The sequence below is a fragment of the Leucopleurus acutus genome (assembly GCF_964270905.1).
Source record: "Leucopleurus acutus genome assembly, chromosome: 13".
In the NCBI taxonomy this organism is placed as follows: domain Eukaryota; kingdom Metazoa; phylum Chordata; class Mammalia; order Artiodactyla; family Delphinidae; genus Leucopleurus; species Leucopleurus acutus.
The window spans coordinates 60481015-60506760 of record NC_139155.1 but is presented as its reverse complement, the minus strand read 5'-3'; the positions used below and the strand labels follow the sequence as shown (position 1 = coordinate 60506760).

The window sequence follows — 25746 nt, the reverse complement described above, 5'->3', positions numbered from 1 at the left end:
ACAGTTGTGTTAATTTGTCCCAACAACATCCAAGATCCAAACAAAGCCTGGCCCTCTCTCAGCACTAGCACGACCTGAGCTCCACCCGTTGCCCTTTCTAGCTTCCAGCAGCTTCCACTTTAGAAGCAACTTACAAGTTATCTATAAAAAGCACTTTAGTGTGCAAGAGTTGTTTTCTCCTTTGAGCTTTACTGATTGCTGAATTCATGTTTCTTCTGAGGACCCAGATTACCAAAGGTGCCTGCTATCCGAAGAGCACTAAAGGCCATGGCTAGTCCTTTACCTGGGCGTCCAGGGGCACGCTGTACACTTCTGCATCCAGGAGAACAGTGCATGCGCTGAACGGCAGTGTCTGATTTGCCAGTGTTCTTGCAGCTCTGTAATGAACCCGAAGAACTTCCTGTTCATTGGATACAATGAGTTTTTCCTAGTTGAACAAAGAATTAAAAAAACAACAATTCTTCAACCACTTGTTCTTCAAATAAAAATAAGATCACTTAGGGCTTCCCTGGTGGTGCAGTGGTTAGGAATTCGCCTGCCAATGCAGGGGACACAGGTTCGAGCCCTGATCCGGAGGATCCCACATGCCGTGGAGCAACCAAGCCCATGCGCCACAACTGCTGAGCCTGTGCTCTGGAGCCTGCGAGCCACAAATGCTGAGCCCGAGTGCCATAACTACTGAAGCCCACGCGCCTGGAGCCCGTGCTCTGCAGCAAGAGAGGCCACCCAATGAGAAGCCCGCACACCGCAACGAAGAGTAGTCCCCGCTCACCGCAACTAGAGAGAAGCCCGCGCACAGCAACAAAGGCCCAACACAGCCAAAAATAAAAATAAATAAATTTAAGAAAATAAATAAAATAAAATCACTTAAAGTGCTAAAGAACTTCAATCTCAGAGCAGTTTTTCTTTCACAGTAAGCTTGAGAAATTTGAGAACTCCAAGGGTTCCAAAAGTATAAGCAAATTTCCTTTCCAAAATCAGCAGTCTCTTTTTAAAAATCATCTTAAAATGTACAAGGATGGCTTTTAGTATGCAGTTATCCCTTGGTATCTGCGGGGGATTGGTTCCAGGACCCCCCCAGATACCAAAATCCATGGATGCTCAAGTCCCTTGTATAAAATGGCATAATATACGCATATAACCTACACACATACTCCCGTATACTTTAAATCATCTCTAGATTACTTATGATACCTAATACAAGGTAAATGCTGTGTAAATTTGCCAGTGTGTGGCAAATTCAAGTTTCGCTTTTTGGAACTTTCTGGAATATTTTTTCTTGAGTACTCTGATCTGCGGTTAGTTGAAACCATGGATGCAGAACCTGCAGATATGGAGGGCCAACTGAACTCACCAAGATGTTCAACCATCACCACTAATTCCAGAACTTTTTCATCACCCCAAGAAGAAACCCCATGCCCATCAGCAGTCACTCTGCGTTCCCCTACTTCCCCTGACAACAGCGACTCTACCTTCTGTTTCTATGGATTTACTTATGAACACTTCACACAGATGGAATCACATGGTAACCTGGTCTTTTGTGACTGGCTTCTTTCACATCACATGTTTTCAAGGTTCATCTGTGTTGTAGCATGTATCAGTACCTCATTCCTTCCCCCCCCCCCCATTCCTTTTTACCACATTTTTTTTATCCATTCATCAGTTTGGGCTGTTTCTTCCTTTGGGCTATCATGAATGAAGCTGCTACGAACACTCATGCTCCATTTTTGTTTGAATGTATATGTTTATTTCTCCTGGGTAAATAACTAGGAGTGGGACTGCTGGGTTATAATGGTAGTTTTATGCTTAACTTGCTGACAAACTGCCAAAATGTTTTCAACAGCAATTGTATCATTTTATGTTCTCCCCAGCAATGTATAGGGTTCCAGTGTTTTCACACCCTTGCCCATATATGTTTTTGTCTGTCTTTTTTATTATATCCATTCTAACTGTTCTGAAGTGATACACCATTGTGGTGGCAGCTTCTCTTTTAGAATGAATATTTCATAGCAACAAACACACTGTACTCTAATGCTAACTACAGTTGACCCTTGAACAACATGGGTTTGAACCGAGCAGGTCCACTTATACATGGGTATTTTTCAATAAATACGTACGACAGTCCTACACAATCCATGGCTGCTTGAATCCATGGATGCAGAAATGTGGATACGGAGGGCTGACTCTAAAGTTATAAGTTAATTTTTGACTATGCGAGGGGTTGGTGCCCCTAACCCTCATGTTGTGCAAGAGTCAACTGTACTTGTAAACCTCTGACAATCACAGTACAATCCTGCCTTAATGTGTTAAGTGGGATCCAAAACTTCCACTTACGTAATACACAGTCACTCTTTTGTAAGGTTAATGCCAATATAGGCAATTCTCTGCATTTAGCAGATGGGAATTCCTGAGGTCCAGCTGCAGACCTCAGCCTGTCTGGAAGGCTGGGCTGGGAGAAGCCTAAACATGTGGCTGGTCTTGTCCCCACCATGTTGCCTATTCACCCCTCAACTGACAAGAAATTTATCCTTCCCCCATTGGAGAATGCAGGCCACATTATATCCAAATATGCATTATTGTAGAGTTTTTCTGTATTTATAATTTAGTGAAAAGCTAAATAGACAGTCCTATTTTTTTTTTTTTTTTTTTTTTTGCGTTATGCGGGCCTCTCACCGTTGTGGCCTCTCCCGCTGTGGAGCACAGGCTCCGGACGCGCAGGCTCAGCGGCCATGGCTCATGGGCCCAGCCGCTCCGTGGCATGTGGGATCTTCCCGGACCAGGGCACGAATCCATGTCCCCTGCATCGGCAGGCAGACTCCCAACCACTGTGCCACCAGGGAAGCCCTGACAGTCCTATTTAATCTGCTATAAATTGTTATGTGATAAATGACACTCAAAAGAGAAGAGTTAAGTCCAATACTTGTAATTTATGAATTTAAGTGCAAGTTTAAGGTGGGACTTTAAGTGATAAATATCCAAACACATGGTCAGATACTAAGAAAAAATAGCTAGAAGAAAAAATACTTTCTAAAAAGTTGGCTGCGGACTTCCCTGGTGGCACAGTGGTTAAGAATCACCTGCCAATGCAGGGGACACAGGTTCGAGCCCTGGTCCAGGAATATCCCACATGCCGTGGACCAACTAAGCCCGGGTGCCACAACTACTGAGCCCACGTGCCACAATTACTGAAGCCCGCACGCCTGCGTGCCTAGAGCCCGTGCTCCACAATAAGAGAAGCCACCGTAATGAGAAGCCCGTACACCGCAAGGAAGAGTAGCCCCTGCTTGCTGCAACTAGAGAAAGCCTGCGCGCAGCAACAAAGACCCAACACAGCCCAAAAAAAAAAAAAAAAAAAAAAAAAAGTTGGTTGTAGTCCTGCAGCGATAAAGAGCAATAACCAAAGATCTTTTTCACCATACCAGAAAGAAATACATTAAAAAAAAATCCATTTAGTTTATTTATTTTTGGCTGCGCTGGGTCTTTGTTGTTGTGTGTGGGCTTTCTCTAGTTGCGGTGAGCGGGGGCTACTCTTCGTTGCATTGCGTGGGCTTCTCACTGCGGTGGCTTCTCTTGTTGAGCAGCACAGGCTCTAGGAGCACGGGATTCAGTAGTTGTGGCACACGGGCTCAGTAGTTGTGGCTGGCAGGCTCCAGAGTGCAGGCTCAGTAGTTGTGGCACATGGGCTTAGCTGCTCTGAGGCATGTGGGATCTTCCCAGACCAGGGATCAAACCCGTGTCCCCTGCATTACCAGGTGGATTCTTAACCACTGCGCCACGAGGGAAGTCCCAGATATACATTTGTTAAGTCAGACCCCCTCCCCTAAGATAATTAACAGAGATATGTGGCTTAACTGATAGCCTACATATTCCACTTTAGATCATCATTCTTAATGCTGTGTCTTTGAACTTCTAGAGCAGAGCCTCTCAAACAATGTCTTCTGAGAATGGGCTATGCCTCTCCCAAAGTACTGCCTTCCTCTTAGTTCCTGGGGAGGCAGGTAGGATGCGAGGTGGCTCTGAAGTCAGGGGCTCTTGGGGAGGCAGGTAAGGGGCCAGGGGCTCTGGCTGCAAGATGTGTTCATTCATTTAGCACAGTATTCAAATGTTATCATATTCTATGGGAAAAATGCCCTCAGAACAGAGGTTCTTAGCCTTCGGTCCTCATACTCCTAAGAAGCCTCTGGACAGAATGAGGGGAAGGTCATCTGTGAACCTGAATGGGAAAAATTACGTCTTTATTTTTGCTCACCTCCAACTGGCATTTCTTTCAATTATCAATGTAGGCCACAAACCACAGTGATGCCAGAAGTATTTGCAACTTTGTCATCCATAGAAATCACAACTATTTTCAATTCCTGTTATAGTTGTTGCAAGTACTGCCCCCAAGTTTTTATACTAATTTCTTCTTTAAAATTCCAATAGTCATTAGACCTGCTACGGTATGACACGTGATGGCAGCTCTTCCATGTAGAGACACCTGTGCTACACTACACAGCTGGCCAACTACCAACTAGTTCTTCCCACTGTAGAACCAAATGGCAGAGTTGTTTGTTCTCACACTGGTCAGACTTCTAAGTTGCTTTCTAGTTTTCTGTAATTCTAAATTGTTTGCTGGTGGATAAGTGGAAGGATGTGAGTCATTTTCACTATTAAAGTTCTGCAAATTACACAGTTCAAACGAGAATTCTAAACTGTCTGTAAGGCAGCACAGCTTTTGAAACATGGTTAGATGCATAGATGAATATATACCAGGTGACTTCACACATGCCTGATGGCTGAAACAGCTATTGATGTGGGTTATATGACCTAACTTCTTACTGCTAACACATCGCACTGACGTGGGTCAGGCACAATGTTGTAAGCTCTGTTTCAGTGCTTCATTTTTTTATTGCTTTTCTCTCTGTAATGCTATAAATTAATTTTCTTCATTTAAAAACATTATTCTGAGGAAAGGTTTTATATTTACCAGATTGTTACAGGAATCCATGGCACAGAAAAGGTTAAGAACCTCTACCCTAGGAAATCAATCATGTATGAAGGAATTGCATACAAGGTTTTGCTTGTATACGAATATGTGTGTATGTCTGTAAAGAAAGATCATAGCTTACATCACATTTGCAGAAAGTCCCTGACTCTCCCACAAAAAATTAAGGTGTTATTATTTTTGTCAATCCAAGTTACTTTGATGATTCCTATAAATAATTAGATAGGTTTTTCCCCCTGTCATTTCATGCCAAAACTAACCACCAGAAACTGGAATACTAAAGCAGAACCTAAAAGGACCAATGAGCACAACCTTGGCAAGAGTCTGTACTATAGTAACTGGTACCAAGCAACAATTCCAAAGCTTTGGAAATAGGAATTCACTGCTACAGTTCTGCAAATTTGGCAAATGATAAGGAATTATTAGAGATTCTTATATCAATGTATCATATATACTGAACATGAATTGTAACATGGGAGCAGCCATCCTAAATCAGGCTTAAAAATTCTCCATCTTATTGCATGAGCACAAGATAAAATCAAACCATTTCCCAAAATGGCTTTAAATAAGGAAGAGTCACTAATAAAAAACTGTAGGCAATTATAATCTATTGTTAAAATACAGTTATCTTTGACATAAATGTAAATTTAAATATTTCTTACCCTTTCAATACTGTGTTGCAAACGAAGTTTCATCCTTACAACTTCCTGTTGTCGAAAAAGCTCTTTAAGCGGATCTGACAGGGAAGGTGGTGGTGTAATCTAATTAAAAAAAAAAAAAAGTTGGAAACATTAGATTTTATATACAATAATCAGCTATTCCTATAAAATTAAAACTTTTTTGTGTATAACTTAATGAAAACATAAATTCGCATGTTCTTTGAACTAAATAATATAGTAACAATTACACAACTGGTTGTGACTTCTCAATTTCAACTCTTTGAAACAAAGCAGAGCATTCCAGAAAACTTAGATGTTTTAATTCTGAGGCCACAGCAAATTCCAAAGAGCACATTAGGACTAAGGCAGTTATTTGCCATACAGAGACACATTTTAGAGCATCAGTAAGTGATAGTTCAAAGACAGGGAGGAAGGAGTAACAAAAACACACAAAACACCAAGCAAACAGTCCTAAAGATGACAGCAGTCTGAGGGTAGAGTAAGTGAAATCTCTCTGTAGACACGATAAACTCCAAACACTAAAGTGCTGAATTTTACATTTAGTGAATTAACTCTTTTATAAAAATACATGAAATTGTCTTTAATACAGTTGTCGTTTTCAAACTTTATTATATGTGGTAACTCACTTTGTCTATCCATGTTCCAAAAAGCTTATGTTTAGTTCATCTCTAAATTGATCATTATAGTGAACTGTGCTTTCTGGTAGATGCTGGAGGTTAAGAAAGCTGACACAGGGACTCCTCTGGTGGTCCAGTGGTAAAGAATCCGCCTTCCAATGTGGGTTCGATCCCTGGTCGGGGAACTAAGATCCCACATGCCACGGGGCAACTAAGCCCGTGCACCGCAAACTACAGAGCCCACGCGCTCTGGAACCCGCGTGCCACAACTAGAAGCCCGTGCACCGCAACGAAAGATCCCGCATGCCTCTGCAAAGATCCTGCGTGCAGCAACTGAAACTCAATGCAACCAAAAACAAAAAAACAAAACAAAAAAAAAGAAAGCTGACTCAGTCTATGCATACACTCAAGCGTTAATATAAAGAGACATCCAAGTATGGCAGTAACTGTCTGTGATCCCTGAATACTCTCCCTTTACCTCCTGGAGTATCTATATCCCCCCCCCAAGGTTTTAATTACTGTCAGCATATTAGAGTGAAGTAACAAAGGTTATCTCAGCACATTTTGGCACAGTTTAGTAACTCTGGGGACTCTTCTGAAGGGGGAACAAGCAGATACTGTGTGCTTCCTGATGTGGTGCTACAGGGATTATGCAGTACTATACAGGAAATACTCTTGCCAAAGACACAAACCTGGATCCAATCAAGACTCTATTTATAAATAGTAAACGGTTTATAGGAATCATGGGGAATTAAAAACATGTCAAATAACAATCAGTTGAATCAATGCAGAAAATTCTACAATACCAATAACTTACTGGGGCTGATCATTTTTCAGTTCTCTAACTGCAGTAATGCATTTGATTTCTGTGTCTGTAAACTTCTTTAAATTTCATAAGAGGCAAGAGTAGAGTTTGGTGCTATTATTTTAGTTTTGCGAAGTCCTACGGGCATCCTTCAAGCAGCTCAGAGGACAAATATCTACTCCTTTGAGACCGGAGTGTCAAGAGAAAGCTTCTTTGAGAGGGTTATGCCTGAGCTCTATCTTAAAGGAAGAGCCAGAGCAAAGAGTTAAGAGAAATGAGTTGTGGGGAAGAAAGAAAGGGAAAGAAGGGAGGGAGATAATTCACACACGAGAGGACAGTACAATCACCTGCATGAGAACACTCTGGTATCAGGAGGCAACTGCAGGCTGTCCTGAGTTCCTGGAACATCAATGTGAGGGCAGGAAGGGTGGGATACAAGGGTGGAGAGGGCAGCAGGGCCCAGTAATAAAGCTTGTAGTCTGTTCTGGAAACAGCGTTTCTTCAAGCATGACCCACAGAACACTGGGTGCATAGAGACGATTTACTGGAAACGGTTCCAAGAACAAGTAAGTTTGGGAAACACTGTATATATGTACTTATTTAGGTATCTTGTAATTAGCAAATTAAATTTTAAGAGTTCTCAGAAGTCCTACAGTGAAGAAATCTATTTATTTTTAGATAAATGGTGTTTCCCAAACTTATTTGATCATGGAAAACACCCCTCTCTCCCTACTGGAGAAGGTATTTAATTAACATACTGTGGAACACATATTATTTGTAACACATTAGGGTAAATTTTGTATGTAATGGGGAACCAGTGGAAGGTCTTAATAGCTCACTGCTATATTTGGAGAAAAGATATTAGGGGGACAACACTGTAGGCAAGGAATTAAGGAAACACATCACTGTTACACTGGTGTTAGATGAGGAGGGAGTGGAAGAGATGGGGGTCTAAAACTGCGGGTAACTGACTGATTTAGGATAAAAAAGAGGGAGCAGGGCTTCCCTGGTGGCGCAGTGGTTGAGAGTCCACCTGCCGATGCAGGGGACACGGGTTCATGCCCCGGTCCAGGAAGATCCCACATGCTGCGGAGCGGCTGGGCCCGTGAGCCATGGACGCTGAGCCTGCACGTCCGGAGCCTGTGCTCCGCAACAGGAGAGGCCACAACAGTGAGAGGCCCGCGTACCACAAAAAAAAAAAAAAAAAAAGGGAGCAGCTGAGGACCTGTAGGTCCTTAGCACGAGGACTGGATGGCTAGTAATAGAGACCACAGGAGGGGGCACAAGGAAAGAGAAGCAGGTTTGGGGGCAAGTTCAGTGCTGAAATGTTGAGTCTGTGGAGCTATCCAGTTAGCAAAAAAGAAGCTGAGGAGAGAGGTTTGGGCAAAATATATAAATTTGGGAATTCTCAACATATATCAATCTATAGAGAAGTCTCTATATGGAGACTTTTGAGGAAACTTTCCTTTTGCTGTTTTCCTCATCTACCTGTAAGTAAATCAGGCAAGGAGATTTTGTCTTTTTTAGCATCTGTGAGTCCCAGGAGTCTCTAGAACAGAAGCTCTCTTGACAGCTTCCTCGGGATACCCTTTCTCCTCATCCCCCACACCTCCACCCCTCTGTAGGGTTTCTGTGTATACCAGCTTGTGACAAGTCGTCTTCTTTTTTTCCTCCCCCTGTTCATTTGAGTTTTGGGAACCTGACCTAAAGTTTTATTTTTCTTCCCTTTATTTCCTCTGGAAAAACAGCAGCATTCTGGCTAAATTTTAAGAAAAGCATGTGATAGAAGAATGAACATGTAAGTGGACTCTGGAGACAACGTACCACGTTTATTAACAGGTTCTATAATCAGATTACATAGACAAAGTGAAGAAACCACTTTGACAAAAAGGCAATTAGCAGACTGAAAGGAAACAAATGGATAAAATATTGGTAAATACGGAAAGTAATGTAAAAAAACAATTTTTGTTATTCTGGCCTTTATTATTTTTCAAAAACTAAGTTTCAAATAAACTAGTTTTAGTCCAATAAACTCAAAAGTACAGCTTTTTATGAGCAAAAGGTGGAGGGTTCGCATATTAGCTCTAGTAAATGTGACCCTTAAAGTAATTTTGAGCTGGGTAAAATAATGGCAACCTCTTAAATCTGCACAATGTTTTAAAGTTTTCAATGGGTTGTGGCATATACTATTTCAACCTGCTTTGAGGTGGGGTAGACATTATTGTTTTACAGATATCAAAACTAAGGATCAGAGAAGTGAAGTGAATTCTTCAAGATCACACAGGTGGTTTGCAGCAAAATCTAGACAAACTCATGCATGCTACTTGAAAATCTACTAGTTTTTCTACTACATTGTACTGTGTTTCTCTACTTTAGTAATTCTCACTAAAAACAAAGAAAAAACTCCCTACTACATCCAGAAACAATTCTAAGTTCTGTTTATAACCCCTTTTGAAACAACACTTGATTATGACTAAATTCTAATTTAATTAAAGTTATATCCCCAGAACTGCTGCAAGGGGATTAACCTTGTATCACATCACCTTTGCAGGAATAAGCAAAGCTGATAGTAAACACAGGCATGCATAACATATACACAAATATGCATCACGCTATATACACGTGTATACATACATATACATATCAGCAGGCAGACAGTACTAAAAGGGCAACCTAACACGGTTTATTAGAAATTGTTTTTAGTGAAACAGTTTGTAAAAATTTCTAATTTAAATGTGTTCTTTATAGCTTTATCTGTATTTCAACCCTATGATACAAACATAGTTTAGTTCAAAGTTCTTATCCTTTAAGAAGAAATAAAGGAAAAAAGGAAATTATTAGCTTTATATTTTTTGAATCATTAACAAATTATCTTGCTGACAATTTGAAAGAATGACAAATTTATTTACAACTCTATTCTTTTAAATCTACTACTGTTTACTATTAGTAGAGTAATATCAAAATCTCTGTCCAAGATTTAAAAGGCACTAGCATCAGGTACATTCTGTGAAAGCGGGAATAAAGAATCACCATTCCTCTGTCTGACCTCCTCTGAGCTGGGCTTGGAAAGACGGAACATGTGCAAAGGCAGGCTGTGAACCGGCAGGGAATGGCCTGGGGACCACCGAGTACAGCAGGGTAGTAGCCACAGCCAAGCCTGCATGGGAGGACCATGTATGCAGGAGTGGGGACTTAGCTTATAGAAAACTGAGTCTTCTTTAGAAGATGTTTAACCAGGTAGTCATGAATCAGATCTGAGTTTCAAATAAGGAATCCAGACAATAAGTAGACTGACAAGCCTAGAAGAGACTGGACTAGAACCTATGGCAGCTGCTCAGAACGTCTGTTTTGCTCATTTCTGATATCCTGTTAGCACTATGCTTAGCACAGTTATGAATTACATGCATATGCAATTTTTGAATATCTGATTACGCTATATTCACATGTGTGATAATGCAGTAGTCTAAGGAGGTCATGAGGTCCCTGCATGACAGTGGTAAGAAATAAGAGGGGAAAGGAAGTGAGATGAATCAATAGGACTTAGTGACTGATGTGACAGGAAGGAAGAGGGGAGAGTTGAGTTTTGGGTTCCCAGCCTGGGAAGTGAGATAACAGATAATGATGGTAACTGAAGCAGATGGAGCAAAAAGAGCACTTCTGAGATAAGATAAGCGTGTTTGGTATCGGACATAATGATTTTAAGGATATTGTGGGACATTCAGGAGACGTCCAGAAGCAGCTAGACACATGGTTATGGAAATCAGTAGTGTATTCGGGGCTGAAGATAGATGTAAGACTCATTCTACAAGAGATCAAAAGTGTCGTAACCCTTAATCGGATTATAGCTCAGAGGGAGAAGCAGACATGTAAACAGTTAACTGCAACATAACAGGGAAGATATAAGGAAGACACAAGCAATTCTGCTTTGACAAGACCTTGCACAGAGGTGATATCACAGTGGGTACAACCGATGGAAGAGGAGAGAAAAGCAGGCCCGGCGAAAACGACATTTCGCATAGAGGGAAGAGCACTGCCAAAGAACCCAAGTAGTGAAACAAGAGATTCCAAAGAAGAGTGAGTTCAGTTTGGCTGAAACACTAGGTGATTTGGATGAGTGGTGAGAAGATGAAGCAGGAGGGGTAGACTGGGGTCAGACTGTGAATGAATGATTACGCTGGGCTTAGATATGGGTTTTATGTTGTGGGCAATGGGAAGCCAACTAATCACAGCTGAGATACTTCAATAAGGAAACAGCTTTTTATTGCTTTTGAAGGGAAATAAATTTAACAACAAGAGAGAATGCTCCAGTAGAAAGAAACTAGGAGAAAAAAGAAGTGAAAAACTTGCTGCGACGTTGAGAGTGAGATAAAATGATGAGGGCCCTAAACGAAGGCAGTGGTAGAAGGTACAGATTCTGGAAGGTAGAATGGTCAGAATTTGGTTTCTACTGTGGGTGTCCTCACTAAAAAATACAAATTTGTTTTTAAGGGAGCGGGTGGTAACTCATTCCCTTTTGGTCTGTGTGAGGTCTGAAGTGGGAGTGGGCGTGTGGTTAGACCCTCCCCCAAAGAACGCGGGGAGCCCAAGGTCACACTCCTTCCCTGAGTGTAGACTCCCCGTTAGCAGCTCCCGCAGGTGCCCTGAGTCACTGTTGCACCTGCATTTATTTCAGTTCACCAGCTTGCACCATCCACTTCCGATTCCCTCACACACAGACAGGGATTGCTCACAGTCTCAGAGTCAGCTTCCTGGGGAAGCAAGCCCATTACAGGTGCCTCAGGTCGTTTAGGTGATGATGCCCAGGACACACCTATATTTGAGTCTAGAGATCAACAGAGATGATATGGCTCAACAGAATTTTTTGGGACTAACTGGTGTGTGGAAGACTGCTGAAACCACAGAGAGAGACAGGACCTCACTGAATGAAAGGTGACTGAAAATTTAATTCCTGGAGAACTCTGATGTTTAAGGAGTGGGTAGAGGAGCCATAAAAAGATAGAAAAAGATTAGTGAGGCAAGAGGACCAGAAGAGTGCACCATCATGAAAGACCGGGGAGTGGGGGGAGTTTTATGAACAAGATGGTCACGATATCAAATATGACAGAGATCAAGTAGAAAGAAAAAGGGAGAGGCCAAACAATCAGGCAATTACAAGCTCACTGGTGAGCTTTGTCAGTGCACATAACGGTGACGGGAGGAACAGGAAGTGACAGAGAGGAGACGTCAGGCACACACCACTCTCCAAGCTGTGGCAGTGAGAGAGGCTGAGCTAGACAAACTGTGACAGGCAAGGGGCAACTTTTTTCTCCCTGGGATGAAGGAGAACCAAATATGTTCACAGTGGGTGGATAAAGGCCAGTGGAGAGAGAAAATTTTAAAATATATTAGCAAGAAGTGTTTTCATAGAGGAAGGTTCCAGAGAAGACTGGAGGGAATGGGATCAAAAGCACATGGAAAGGAATTACCCTTCAGAGAAATAAAAGTATAACTCCTTAGGGTTGAAAGAAAAAGCAGGTAAGGAACAAAATACCATGGACCAGTGCTGTTCAGTAAGGTAGCACAGCCTACACACGGCTACTGAGCACAGACTGACACGTGGTTGGTCTGAACTGAGACATACTGCTAGCCCACCGGATTCCAAATACTCAGCACCGAAAAAAAAAAAGATTACAGACTATCTCCATAACTTTTCTATATTGATTCTATTTTGACACTGAAATAGTAAAACTAATTTTGCCCGTTCCCTTTTACTTTTTAAAATGTGGCTACTAGAAAATTTAAAACTATACATGACTTTCGTCACATTCCTAGTGAACGGGTTGCAGGTGTGTATCAAGTGAGGTTACTTACTGTGGGGATGCAGATCTTGCTTAAAGGGTTCCCATCCAGGAGATACGATCCATTAAATGTCACATATTCATCGTAATACTGAGGTGCTTGAGGGATAACACTACACAACAATTTGCGTTTTTCTTCGATTTTTTTCCTTATGTGCAAGTATTCAAAATACGGATTTGCTCTCTCTGAACTGTACGGCTGGATCTCGTCTAGTTTCAGAGAGTCCACGATGGCTGCCAGAGACTGCTGAGTTTTCTCTTTTGCTTGCAGTAAAGAGGGACTTGCTTGCACAGGCTGAGGCACACGTGACACTTTCCTTTTCCGTGGGTGGTGAATCTGAGGATCATCCTCCTCAGTTAATCTTATTCTTCCTCGAGGAGATGAAGACTCAGTATCTTTGTCTGCTAATAGTGTACAGGTGGCAAGAATCTGTTTGCTTTGATTTGCTATTGTATTTGCTTTGTTTCTAGTCATCCTTTGAGGAATTTGGTTTTCAGTTTTATCATCTTCAGCACTTTCTTCTAATTCTACTTTAACTAAGTGTCCATATCTGTGCATTTCTGGTTGACCTGGTTGTTGTGAATGGTTTTCCAGACTCGATAAAGTACTCTGTTGTGATTCTTCATCTTCTATGGAAAGCAAACACTTCTCACTTTCAGGACAATGTTTTGGATTATCCTGTTCATTCAGGTTTCCTTTTGGCATCCCTGCATTCATTTCACATAAATCAGAATCACACTTATCATTCAAATGAGTCAAAACCAAACTCTCCAGTTTGTTTTCTTTTTCATGTGAAATAACCTGAATATCAGAAGTGCTATTTTCAGCCTCATGGCCACTGGAAGACTTATACATCAGTTTGCTAAATGCATAATGTGTATTTGGCTGGGAAGAGGCATCACTTCCATTAAAGTCCTTTTCTGATGGTAATACAGGCAAAGTATTAGCTTTCTCAAAATTCGGTGCTGTTTCTTGAACAGTGCTTTCAGAGAACACTGGGACAAAGGCATCTGTCTTCTGAACATCTGTTAGGATAAAAGTATTCTCCATATCTTTTGTAGATTCATTATCAGTATCTAAAACAGAATTGATAATTTGAATTGCATTTTTCTGTTGTAAAATACCTGGCTCTTGATTGGCAACATATGACAAAGATCTATGCTTAGAAATAGATTCAGCATCTGAAAGTGATTGGCTGTGAACAGAGCAAGGTTGCTGTGAAGGGAGAAAGGATGCTGGATCCTGAGCACAAGTGTTTCCTGGCAATTCAGTCTGGTGCAAGGATACAAAATCAATATTCTGTTCTTTCAATATTTTGTGTTCAGAGTTACAAAAACCCTGAACAGAGGAATCTTGATCAGATGTAGTAGAATTTGGGCAGATGAAGTCACTGGCACTTAATGACTCCCGTCTATCAACAGGTATTTCCCATGATTTACTTTGGATCACACCAACCTGATTAGACGGCTCTAGATACACAGGACTGTCCATCAAAGTGCCCACTGCAGCAGTGCTCTTGATACCATTTGTATCAGCAGAAGTGTATTTGCTGTTTACAGATCTAGTTGGAGAGGCTGCAAAACTGGAATGTGTGTTAGATGCACTTGAAAGTTCTCTTTCAGGCACATCCGAGGGTACCTCAGGTTTGGGAGAAGGACAAGCATCTCTTGGCACAACTAAGCCATCTTGACCGCTTTCTTCTGATATTGTTTGGAAGTGTTTTGTATGTTCGCAAATGACAGATGGCATGCTACATCTTCGAACTTCTGCAGTTGGTCTCCCCTCATTTATAACTAGTTTAGCATCTTCTACCGAGGAGGACCGGAGATGGGCTGTTGGAAGTCTGCTCGTATACGATGCTTTAATCCGCTCTGGCAGTTCAGTCAGGCTATCCGACTCCCTTTCATGAAGGGCAGGAGATTTGGCAATTGACAAAAATGGTGACTGGGAAAAGGACATTTGGGAATCTGAACCCTCTAACATAAAGTCTGAGTCATACTCCACTGGAAGCCTTGGGGTTGTCACTGTAGTATGGCAAGAATCTTCTGAGCTAGCCACCGAAATCATGGATACGGACCTGGAGCTGAGACCTGGCTTTTCACTTTCTGATCTAGGAGATCTGTTTAAGCTATTATCTGAAACAAAGGATGACTTGCCTAAATTCACTGTATTTTTGGTGTCGACAGATTGTGACCTGTTACTTACAGCATCTTTGCAACGTTTCTCCTTGGTATAAGCATCAGTCAACTCTGAACTCTTCGACCTAGTAAGTTCTTTATTTTTGGACTCAGCTGGTACATGCTTTGTTTTTTCTTTATCTTTTACCTTAAGTTCTAAACAATTACGATTTCTCAACCGTTCCTTTTCTTTTTGCTTAATCTTTTCCTTGTGTTTTCTGTGCCACTGCTCTATTTCTAGGTCTTTAAGGCTTAGCATCCGCTCAAAGCTGGTCTGCATTAAGTCATCATTCACTAGCCTCTTTTCTTTGGGTCGAGTATCTTTTGATGCTGGTGATGACTTAGGTTTAGGCTTATCTGCTTCGGGCTTTACTTTGAGTGAACTACTTAGTTGAACTTTATCCTTGTGTTTGTCTCGTTCTTTGTATCTGTCTATATCTTTATCTTTTTTGTCTTTTTCTTTTCCATCAGGAGTTCTCAAAGGCTCCTCTTTTGTTTTTTCTTTGAGAGAGAAAGTTTTTTCATGTTGTGCTTTATTGCTATCTGCTATACTTGACCTCCTCTCTTCCTGGAACTGTTTGGAGTTAGTTATATTTACATTATCTCTAGATTTTTCCTTTTTATCTACCTCCCTATCTTTTTCTTTATTTTTGCTTTTTTCTGATTTAGTATACTCAGTATTATCTGATTGTTTTTTTTTTTCCATCAAGTGCTTCTCTTTGCTCTCTGCAGGATGTCTCTCTTTTTCAAGTTTTTCTTTGTCATGTTTCCTATCTATCTTTTCTCTACTTTTCTCTCTGTCATCAGATTTTTTAACGGTAGTAATGTTTTTTATCTTCTCACCTTCTTTATGGCATTTTTCTGTGTGATGTGAATATAGCTTGTCTTTTTCTTTTATTCTGTCAACACATTCACTAGGATCTAACCTGTCTTTCTCTGACTTATGCTCATGTTTTATCTTCTTCTCTTTTTCAGAATTTTTTCTTTCAGCCTTCTCAACGTCCTTTTCTTTACTCTGAAACCGTTTCTCAGATTTTTCCTTACTTTCTTTCATATGCTTTTCTTGTTTTTCAATTTCTGTTTCCTTTTCCACTGAATGTAACCCTATAGACTCTTCACTGGCACTTATACCTAAAGAACTGAATTCTGCTTCTTTATCAGTTGGTACATTCTCTCTCTCATCTTTCAAATCTCTTATTTTTTCCTCCCTAAAAGATTTCTCGCTTTCCTTTTTAATCTTTTCTCGTTCTTCTTTAAAGTTCCTCTCTTTGGAGACATGCTTTTCCTTGGTTGATTTATCATCTTTTATGTTTTTCTCCAACTTTGATTTTTTTTCTAATGTTAGGGACTCATGTTCCATACTTAAAAATAGATCTTCAGTTTCATCACTTTTAAAAAAATTCTCTTTCCAAAATTCTCTATCAAATTCCACACTCCGCTGCAGCTCTTTAGCACCATCCCTATTTTTGTATTTTTCCTTTTCACCTTCAATTTCTTTTTTATGCTTTTCTTTTTCCCTTTCTTTATGTTTTAATTTATGCTTTTTTAATGTTTTACCCTCTTTATCCATTTTTTTCAGCGTGCAATCTGAGTTTTCAAATGTTGGACTGTGATCTTCATCCTTTATTTTGGCATTTGACTTTTCACCAAATTCTAAGTGGAAATCTTTCTGATGTTTGTTTTTTTCCTTATGCTTACAAGATTTTACACTTGAACTTTCTGGCAAGAATTCAGATTCTATATTATCATACCGAACAAGATCAGGCTGTAATGACATTTCAGAACTTCCTGGTGATAAACATGTCTTAGAATGTTCTTGTTTTAGTGGTGTTGACTGCTTTTCACTGAGTCCACAAGAATGTTTGGGAGATTTACCAGTGGAAATATGAAATAAATGTAATGAAGTATCATCTTTTGGGCTAAAAGATTTCCTAAAATTCCCCTCCTCTCTGGTCTTTTCTAAACAATCTAGTGCAGTATTAACTGTCAAGTTTGTTACTCTGGTATTTTCTTTCCCCTCTTTTTCTTGCTTCAGCTCTTGGTTCTCTTTATTTTTGTTCTGGTTCTTTAATTTTCTTTTAACTTTGCCTTTCTGTTTGTGTTCATTTGAAACTCCATATTCCTTTCTGGTCTGCATATCAGAATTCGATGTTTCAGGGACAGAACATGGAGCAGAACACTTTTTGTTCTGAAGAATTTCTTCATCTGAACTTTCAGAACTTGAATACAAAACCCTAGATGGCTTTTGTTTTTTACTTTTAAATGATTTAGGATAGAAAGCTTTCTCCTGTTTTGCAAATAAGCTACTCTTTTCTACTTGAGTCTCGTTCTCTCTTCTCAGCTCTTTCCTAAGAATGCGCCTGCCATCGATCATCTTGTTTACTGCTTCCTCCTCGTCATCTTTGAACTCATACTCATCAAGGGCACATGGAAGAGCTGCTTTACTGGGAACTATTTGTTTACTTTCACAGATGAGAGAGTCTTTCTCTGTCTCAGAGTCAATATTTTCATCAACACTGGAAGGATTTACAGACCGAGCCTCTTCAGAATCTAGAATAAGAAAGGAAAATCTGCTGTTAGTCAAGAGACAACTGTCAGAAAAGTAAGACTGAGAGAAAAATACAGCATATACATCAAATATTTCGAACAATTCAGAGAAAAAAATCATATTTATATGTAAATAATACAACAGCAATATGTAAGAACTCTGCTACAGTTTTGTGGAAAAGCCTGATAGAGAATCTGCTTCAGGATGACACCCCATGACACTTCTAAAAGCACACAATACACTGGATTTACAACAGATACCAAAAAGATGTATCCAATATTAAAATGTATGTATAATATAATGAAGAGGTTCATAACTCAGGGGACTGGATTCAGGAAAACACTGGCTACTAATGTTATGTAAAAAAAAATTTTTTTTTTGGCTGTGCCATGCGGCATGTGGGATCTTAGTTCCCTGACCAGGGATGGAACCTGCCCGCATCCCCTGAAGTGGAAGCACGGAGTCTTAATCACTGGACCACCAGGGAAGTCCCCTATAAAATTTTACATATATGTACATTTTCTTTTTTCCTGGAGAGAGAATATTTAAGTAGAATTCTTTGATGCAAAAAAGACTAACAATCACTAACTTAAAGGGTTTATAATTAAGTAAACATCACAGATCGTTTTATATGCTTCAGAATTTTATTAGTAAAAGCATAAAAGAGCAAATGATTCCCATAAAGGATAGAACTTGAATAAAGGTGAATGGTTTTAACTATACAAGATACATGACTATCTGCTTTACTATCCGTTAGAAAAAAAAAAGAAGAAATATATCCCCCAATTACACAGTCAAGATTATAACAGATAAATTGAATAGATACATAATTAGAAAAAAGCTATTTTATTCTTTAGTTTTTTTATTTATAGTTTATTTTCTTCCTAGTTGGGCATCTTTTCTTAGCTGAAATGTACATTGCATACATGGGGCCTCCAACTGAAAAGAAAACCCAGAACTCTAATTAAAAGAAAACTGAGGCCTCTGACCAAAAGAGGAAAAAACCAAACTCATTATAAAAAGTAACTGAACACTTTTTTGGCTAAGTATTTAATAATATTAAAGTTATAAATTTATTTTAATACATCAAGCTTCCTCTAAAGTGATCTAACTCCCAAATATTCTCTTTACATGGAAATTCAAATTCCAAAAGCACTGTAGAGTGTCTATAAGGTTTTGAGCACTGGATAGGAGCTATGGAGAGATCACAATCTTATTTTCGCAGAGGATGTGGTAATATTCTAAGACAATACCATTATTAAGTGCCAATGAGTGACACGGTTATATTGACATGTGGTATAAAAAAGAACATTTTTGGAATTACAACTGCTTGTAAGCATAACTCCACTCCCAGTTATCAATACTGCAATACAGAGTATCAAGCCATAGAACTTTTTGCTGCAAAAAAGGAACAGCTGTTTTGGAAGTAGTATTTATTCTGCTCCTTGATTAAATGAATACAAGAATACGTACTGATATGACAGGTATTATTTTGCCTTATTGGTGCCTTGTTTACAATTTGTTCTTGAGGACTGTTCTCCCCTTGCCGTTTTTAGGAGCTTGACTTTCTGGGTTTATATGTAAGTATTCTATTTATATTATTTCTCATTAGGTAAGTTTTACTGGAAATTGGGAATGGTTTTTTCCTTTGTATATCCCACAAAACCTTAATTCGACACTTAGAATCAATCTTAAGTAAATATTTATTATGCTCCTCCAGGCACAGAGTGCTAGGTGCTACAGGTGACATGATGAAAAGAACACAGTCCTGCGCTGTAACAGTTACACAACCTGAAAATTGCTAAAATGGCAGTGGGCACTAGGTCCAAAGGGTGCACTTGGGAAAGAGTCAGTATACTGGGAGAAGTGAAGGGAAGCAGGCTTCTCAAAGCAATAGCACTGAACTGAGGCAGGAAGGATGTACAGGAAGTTCAGGTAGGCTTTAACGGCATGAAAACAACTATTATGAAAATAAGGAGCTCAAACCACAGTATGTCCCATTTAATATATGGCTTTTTTTCATTGAACAGTTGTAGATATTTTCTTTTGAAGTTGCATTTTCTTTATTACAGTTTTTAAGGGCTGCATATTACATGGAGTTAATGTGTAATCATTTAAACGGATTCTCCTGAGGGGACATTCAGGTTGTCCTAATTATTTGATATTATACTTAATAATTTAGAAAAAACTTTTGTATAGCTTATCAGTTGAAAATAGCAGTATATAAATTTGTCTGTGTGTGTGTGTGTATGTAGGGAAAAAGAAATGAGAGAAATACATCAAAATAGTATCCATATTAAACTCTGGCCAGAGGAATTATGCCTTTTTATTTTTTTTCAAGTTTTGCTGTATTTTCCAAATTCCTAGCCTAACAGATGTATTAGTTTTAACATCAGAAAAAATATTTTTAAAAACTACACTAATAGGTATAAAATGGTACCACTATTTGTTCGATTTTTTGATTACAGGTGTGGCTCATTTTTCCATGTGTTTGTATTTCTCCTGTGTTAACATCACTTTATAATTTCTTCATCCTATTTTCTTCTGGTCTTCTTTGCCTATGCATATTAATATACTACTTAAATTATACTACACACATACTCCTGTGTATGTTTCAATCACTATATCATAGTGCTTACCATTCTGAATATACATATTAAAGGTCAAATGCACATTCCCTGAGTTACACACATATGTGTACCTGAGAGATGTAAGGTTGTCATCTGTGCTCCTGATTCATCAACTGAAGGTAATTAAGCAATGCTCTCCAACACAGATATGTTTTTTCCCCCATGGTTCTTTTAAAGAGACTCCTACTTTTTTAAAAGGGAAAAACGTAAGTTCTAAAGTGAATTAAGTTAGCCTCATGGTACATGATATGTCCGTGATGAAGAGTGTGGAATTACCCCAGGGAAGGATAGCAGCCTGGCTCTGGTCACTGAGTTGCACCTGCCCAACAGGCTCGCTCCTCTCTGCATGCGATTCTTAGCACCAGCAGCAACGACCCTGCATGGTTCTCAAGAAGCTGGCTAGTCTGTGACCCCAGCAAAGATACTACAATTCTGTGATGCCATTTCACTGTCAGACCAGGCTGAAACCCTTTTCTTCCCTAAGCAGTCCAAACCTTTTTGATTTACTTTACCCAGGACTATAGATCAAGCTGGTCTTGGAATTCTAGTGCAGTAGTAGCTTAAAAAAAAATGTTTGCTCTGCCTCCCTTAGGAGATGATTGCTTAGAGTACGAAATTCACCTAGAATCCAAATCCTCAAATCCTTGTTCTCAAAATGGCCATGGTTATCATTATACTGCATTATTTTCTAATCTGTTGCAATCTTTTTAGTCTTTAATATCTATTTAGTCACTAAATTTGAACTCGTATTTAAAACATTTTACCAAATTATTTCTGATAAAAAGCTCCTTTAAAAAATGTTTATGTTTAGCATCTCAATTTTATTTGGGAAACTAGGAAGAAAAGTGAGAAATAAGCAATCATTAAAACATTAAATTTTTCATTAAAACATTTTTCTTCTCCATGCAAAAATGCTAAATAACAAAATGAAACTTAATTGTTAAAAAACAAACACATTTGAAAGTTGCTCTGTACCTCTCAAGGCACTCTAAGATATTTGCAACTAACACTAGTGACATTTAAAGAATAGCTAAATGTTACTTGAGATCGCAATTATCCTTAGGCTTGACTTTTCCCCTACTGAGGCTACCATAAATTTCCGTCTTATCTTGTATGGAATCCAAAAGGAACAGATGTGACCAATGCAGGAAGATGACAGTATATAAAGTAAATCCCTCCTCCTTCAAAATCTCTCCAAAATAACCAGCATGCATTTGACGAAGCAATTATATTTCACATACCTGACTAATAAGAAAATCAACAGATTCTGGGCTTTTAAAATAGTCTGATTATATTAATGATTACACATCTTCAGGAAACATAATTATATTCTACTAAAGTCACATATACTTCGGGAGTGGGTGATGACAAAACAAAACTAAATATACCATGACCCTAAACTTAAAGAACTTATAGGCAAGTCCAAGTCTCTACTTTTCCTCTGAGATTCAACTGCCTAACCTGGAACTTCTTGGACTCCTTTCAACCACCCTAATTCAAGACTGAACACATTCAACTCATTACTTTCTCTCCCACAACTGCTTCCTCTTGCTGCTAAAAGCCAATGTTTTCCCACCTCTGGCATGACAACAACCCACTTATGCAGAATAAAAACCTCAGAGTCTTTTGCAACTCTCTCAATTCCTCAGCTTCCAAATTCAACCATTCAAGTGTCACTCTCTGGACTATCTCTTACATCCATCTTCTTTCGATCCCCATGGCCACTGTCCCAGCTCAGGTCCTCACCAGTGCTTGCCTAGATCAGTTATCACCTGAAACCACAATGTGGCCAGCATTACAGATCATATCATGTTTCTTCTCATCTGAGGGTTCCTGCCTCTAGGATAAAAGACTTCCCCAAATCTGAAGCACTATCTCTACTACTACTACCATCAACTATTAATACCATCAATTATTATCCCCATTTAGGAGACATGTAAACAGAGTAAGAGCTAATAAGTAGCTTGTCCAAGGTCACCTCACCATGAAGGGCTATATCCTGGGGTGTCTTCATCCGCCTTCAGAGCGTGTTCTACACATAATCTCCCATCTTTCATTCCTTCTTGCTACACACATTTGCCATACCAGTGTATTACTTCCTATTCCCCAAACTTCTATGCACGTTTATGTAGATTCTCATCAGTTACTTTTTAAAAAAAACTAAAGTATAGTTGATTTACAATATTGTGTTAGTTTCAGGTAACTCAGTTTTATATACATATGTATATATTTTTTTCCATCTTTTCCATTATAGGTAGTTATAAGATATTGAATATAGTTCTGTGTATAAATCCTTGTTGTTTATCTATTTTGAATATAGTAGTGTGTATCTGTTAATCTCAACCTCTAATCTACCCACCCCCACTTTCCCCTTTGGTAACCATAAATTTGTGTTCTATGTCTGTGAGTCCGTTTCTGTGTTGTAAATAAGCTCATTTGTATCATTTATTTTAGATTCCAAAGATTAAATATCATATATTTGTCTTTACTCAGTTACTCTTTATTATTTTCCAACTACTTAACTAGAAGATATTTTAGATTATTGGTCAAGGAGAGGTGCAGTTCAAGAATTTATATTTTAGGAAGGGCATAGGGGTAGGAATCTGTTGTGGGGAGGAGGTTGGGTAGGGGACTTGTCTTGAGGCTACGTTTGCATTGGTATTTACTTATATGTTTATTTGGATTGATCTGGAAGGAGGTAAAGTTAACTTCTCATTTACCCCTGGGAATATCACTGGTTTGAAACCATTCCAAAAGATGTGTATATTTTATTGCTGCTATTCTGATCCCTGGGATTTGGGAGGTCAAAGATCGTTTCCCAGGAAAGTCAAGAGGCAAAGAGAAGACTATCTGTTCTACAATATCCCCTATGCATTCCACCTATTCTAGATGAATACGTGCTTAAATACATGCACGCGCATGCGCGCACCCTTCAGCTTCTTGTAAACTTATAAAAGTATACTACTTTATTAATAAGCACCTGTGTAAATTATAACACCTGGAGAATGAAAAAATTAGGTATTATCTATTTGTGGTACGGATGATGGTAGGGATAGTAGTGCATTTACTGAGAATAAAAAGGCCTGTTGATGGAATTTGGGAGTTCTTTGTGGGAAGGTAACCTCCAGTGAGGTAACTCTACTGTTCTGTTTTTCACTTACCCAACAGATACTTCAAATACAAGTCTGTGACTTATACTTAGGGACTTCTGTAATACCTAGCATGTGTAGATACTTAATAAATGTAGAATGAGTGAGTATACAACTAGAGGATTTCAGAACTGGATTAAGACGTCAAGAAATCAAGTCGGGGTGCTTATACTGGACAGACAGGAGGACTGTAGAAAGGAACAGAAACATGTAACAGAGGTAGAAACTAACACACTACTGTAAAGCAATTATGCTCCACTGAAGACGTTAAAAAAAAAAAGCCATGTAACACAAATTTATCCACTTTACAATTTTGTTTAATGTCCAAGTGCCATTGACTACTACTACTGTCTGACTCATTCATTGCTGACGTCTTCTTAAAGTCAGCACTTTGAAGAGGTGGCAACCACTTCACCCACACGGTATCAGTTCCCACAGCACTGGTCACGTGGAGATTAGGTCTGTCACTTGAACGGCTTTCAGCCACCCTTAGATTTTGTATAGCCTGCACTTTCACACCTTATGCACTAACACTTCCGATATTCTTCCTATACTGAGCGCATGCTTTTATACATCAGCTGCTGAACCTTTTTGAGTCAGCCAGAAATTTACTTTTAAACAATGGCACCATCTTTATATAGTGTGGTGTCTGTACAATTATTTGAGTACATATGTATTTTGTATTTTATGAAAATGGAAAAATTAGCCCCCTTCAGAAGCTGAAATAAAGACTGTTCAATTGTGAAGAAAAGGAAAATTAGAGAACTCATATAAATACTAGATATATATTAGAGTGTGTCACATTTTGAAAAGCAGTGATGAAAAATAAGGTTTAAAATTACAGGCAATATCAGCATGTAAAATATTTAGATAACTTATACAGAGTTTATGCCAATACTAAGTGCTAGAAATTAGTTTCAAAAGGAGCCTAATGTTCACCTCTGTCTTGATAAAAATTAAGAAAATTGATCAGAACCATTAAAATAATCTCCTGCTCAACCTGTGGCTAAATCCCTTTGTAATCACCACAAGCAACTCTTCCTTTCCAGTATTAAAGTCAGTTTACCACTAAACTCATTGTAGGTTAACAAAGAAAATGTGAAATTGAGATAAGAAAAATACTTGGAAAATAGTTTTCCTTAACTAAAATCATGGAGATGCAATGAGCAAAATCCAGACTTTGGGAAAAACTGCCAGGCACATGATTTTTTCAACAACAGAAGAATACAAGAACGTAAGAATGGAAGGGAATATTTACAGATTAAAAGATACTCAAACGTCTCACCCAACTGCAATATATGGACTTCATTTGGATTCAGACTTTGAAAAAGTTGAAAAAAACTTATGATTTTATGAGGCAATGAGAACTTGGAACAATAACCAAATATTTACTAGGAATCCAGTTTAGTTAGCTTAGGTATGATACTGATATTATGTTTTTTTTTTTAATTCCTATCTTTTAAGAGGTACCTACTAAAACATTTTCTAATAAAATGACTTCAAAGATGTGATAGGGAAGAATGGATAGAACAAAATAAGATTGGCCATAAGGTGGTAATGATTAAAAGTGGGTAATAAGTATACATGGGTTTGTAATACTACTCCTCTTTCTGCTCTGTACTTTCACTATAGAGATTAAAAATTAAAAATTTCTATATTGGGCTTCCCTGGTGGCGCAGTGGTTGAGAGTCCGCCTGCCGATGCAGGGGACATGGGTTCGTGCCCTGGTCCGGGAAGACCCCACGTGCCGCGGAGCAGCTAGGCCCGTGAGCCACGGCCGCTGAGCCTGCGCGTCCGGAGCCTGTGCTCCGCAACGCGAGAGGCCACAACAGTGAGAGGCCTGCGTACCGCAAAAAAAAAAAAAAAATTCTATATTGAAACAAAAAACATTAATTTGCATACAATTAATCTATTTTAAAATGTTATCAACAATGAATATATCATGCAATGTACAGAATTAACCCCCCCACCATAACATATATACTATACTTAGGGAGTTTTAAAATAAATAATTTTCTGAGTATAAAATCAGGTAATATGTAAGCACATTTTCAGGAATACATATGAAAAGATACTCTTTCATTAAAGACAGTAAATTAAAAAAAAAAGACAAAAAAAAAAGGACAGTAAATTAGGTAACTGTAGGCTCTATGGCAAAAAACAAAAAAATCATACCATCAAGGTGACTACAGTTAACAATACTGTATTGTATACCTGAAAGTTGCTAAGGGTAGATTTTAAACGTTCTTACAACACACACACACACACACACACAAAATTGTAATCAGGTTAGGTGGCGGATGTGTCAACTAACCTTA

At 38.9% G+C, this 25746-nt stretch overlaps 1 protein-coding gene across 8 annotated transcripts in view; it reads right to left on the bottom strand.

Annotated features, from left to right (window-relative positions):
* The window catches only part of ANKRD12 (ankyrin repeat domain 12), a 115253-nt gene that overhangs the window by 5471 nt on the left and 84036 nt on the right, over positions 1 to 25746 (bottom strand). For all 8 annotated transcript variants that reach the window (XM_082853437.1, XM_082853440.1, XM_082853438.1 and 5 more), the window contains 3 exons: positions 12937 to 17651; positions 5647 to 5745; positions 284 to 427 (listed from right to left, as the gene is read on the bottom strand). In XM_082853437.1, the coding sequence (XP_082709563.1) occupies positions 284 to 427; positions 5647 to 5745; positions 12937 to 17651 (4958 nt within the window). The remainder of the gene's footprint in view (positions 1 to 283; positions 428 to 5646; positions 5746 to 12936; positions 17652 to 25746) is intronic.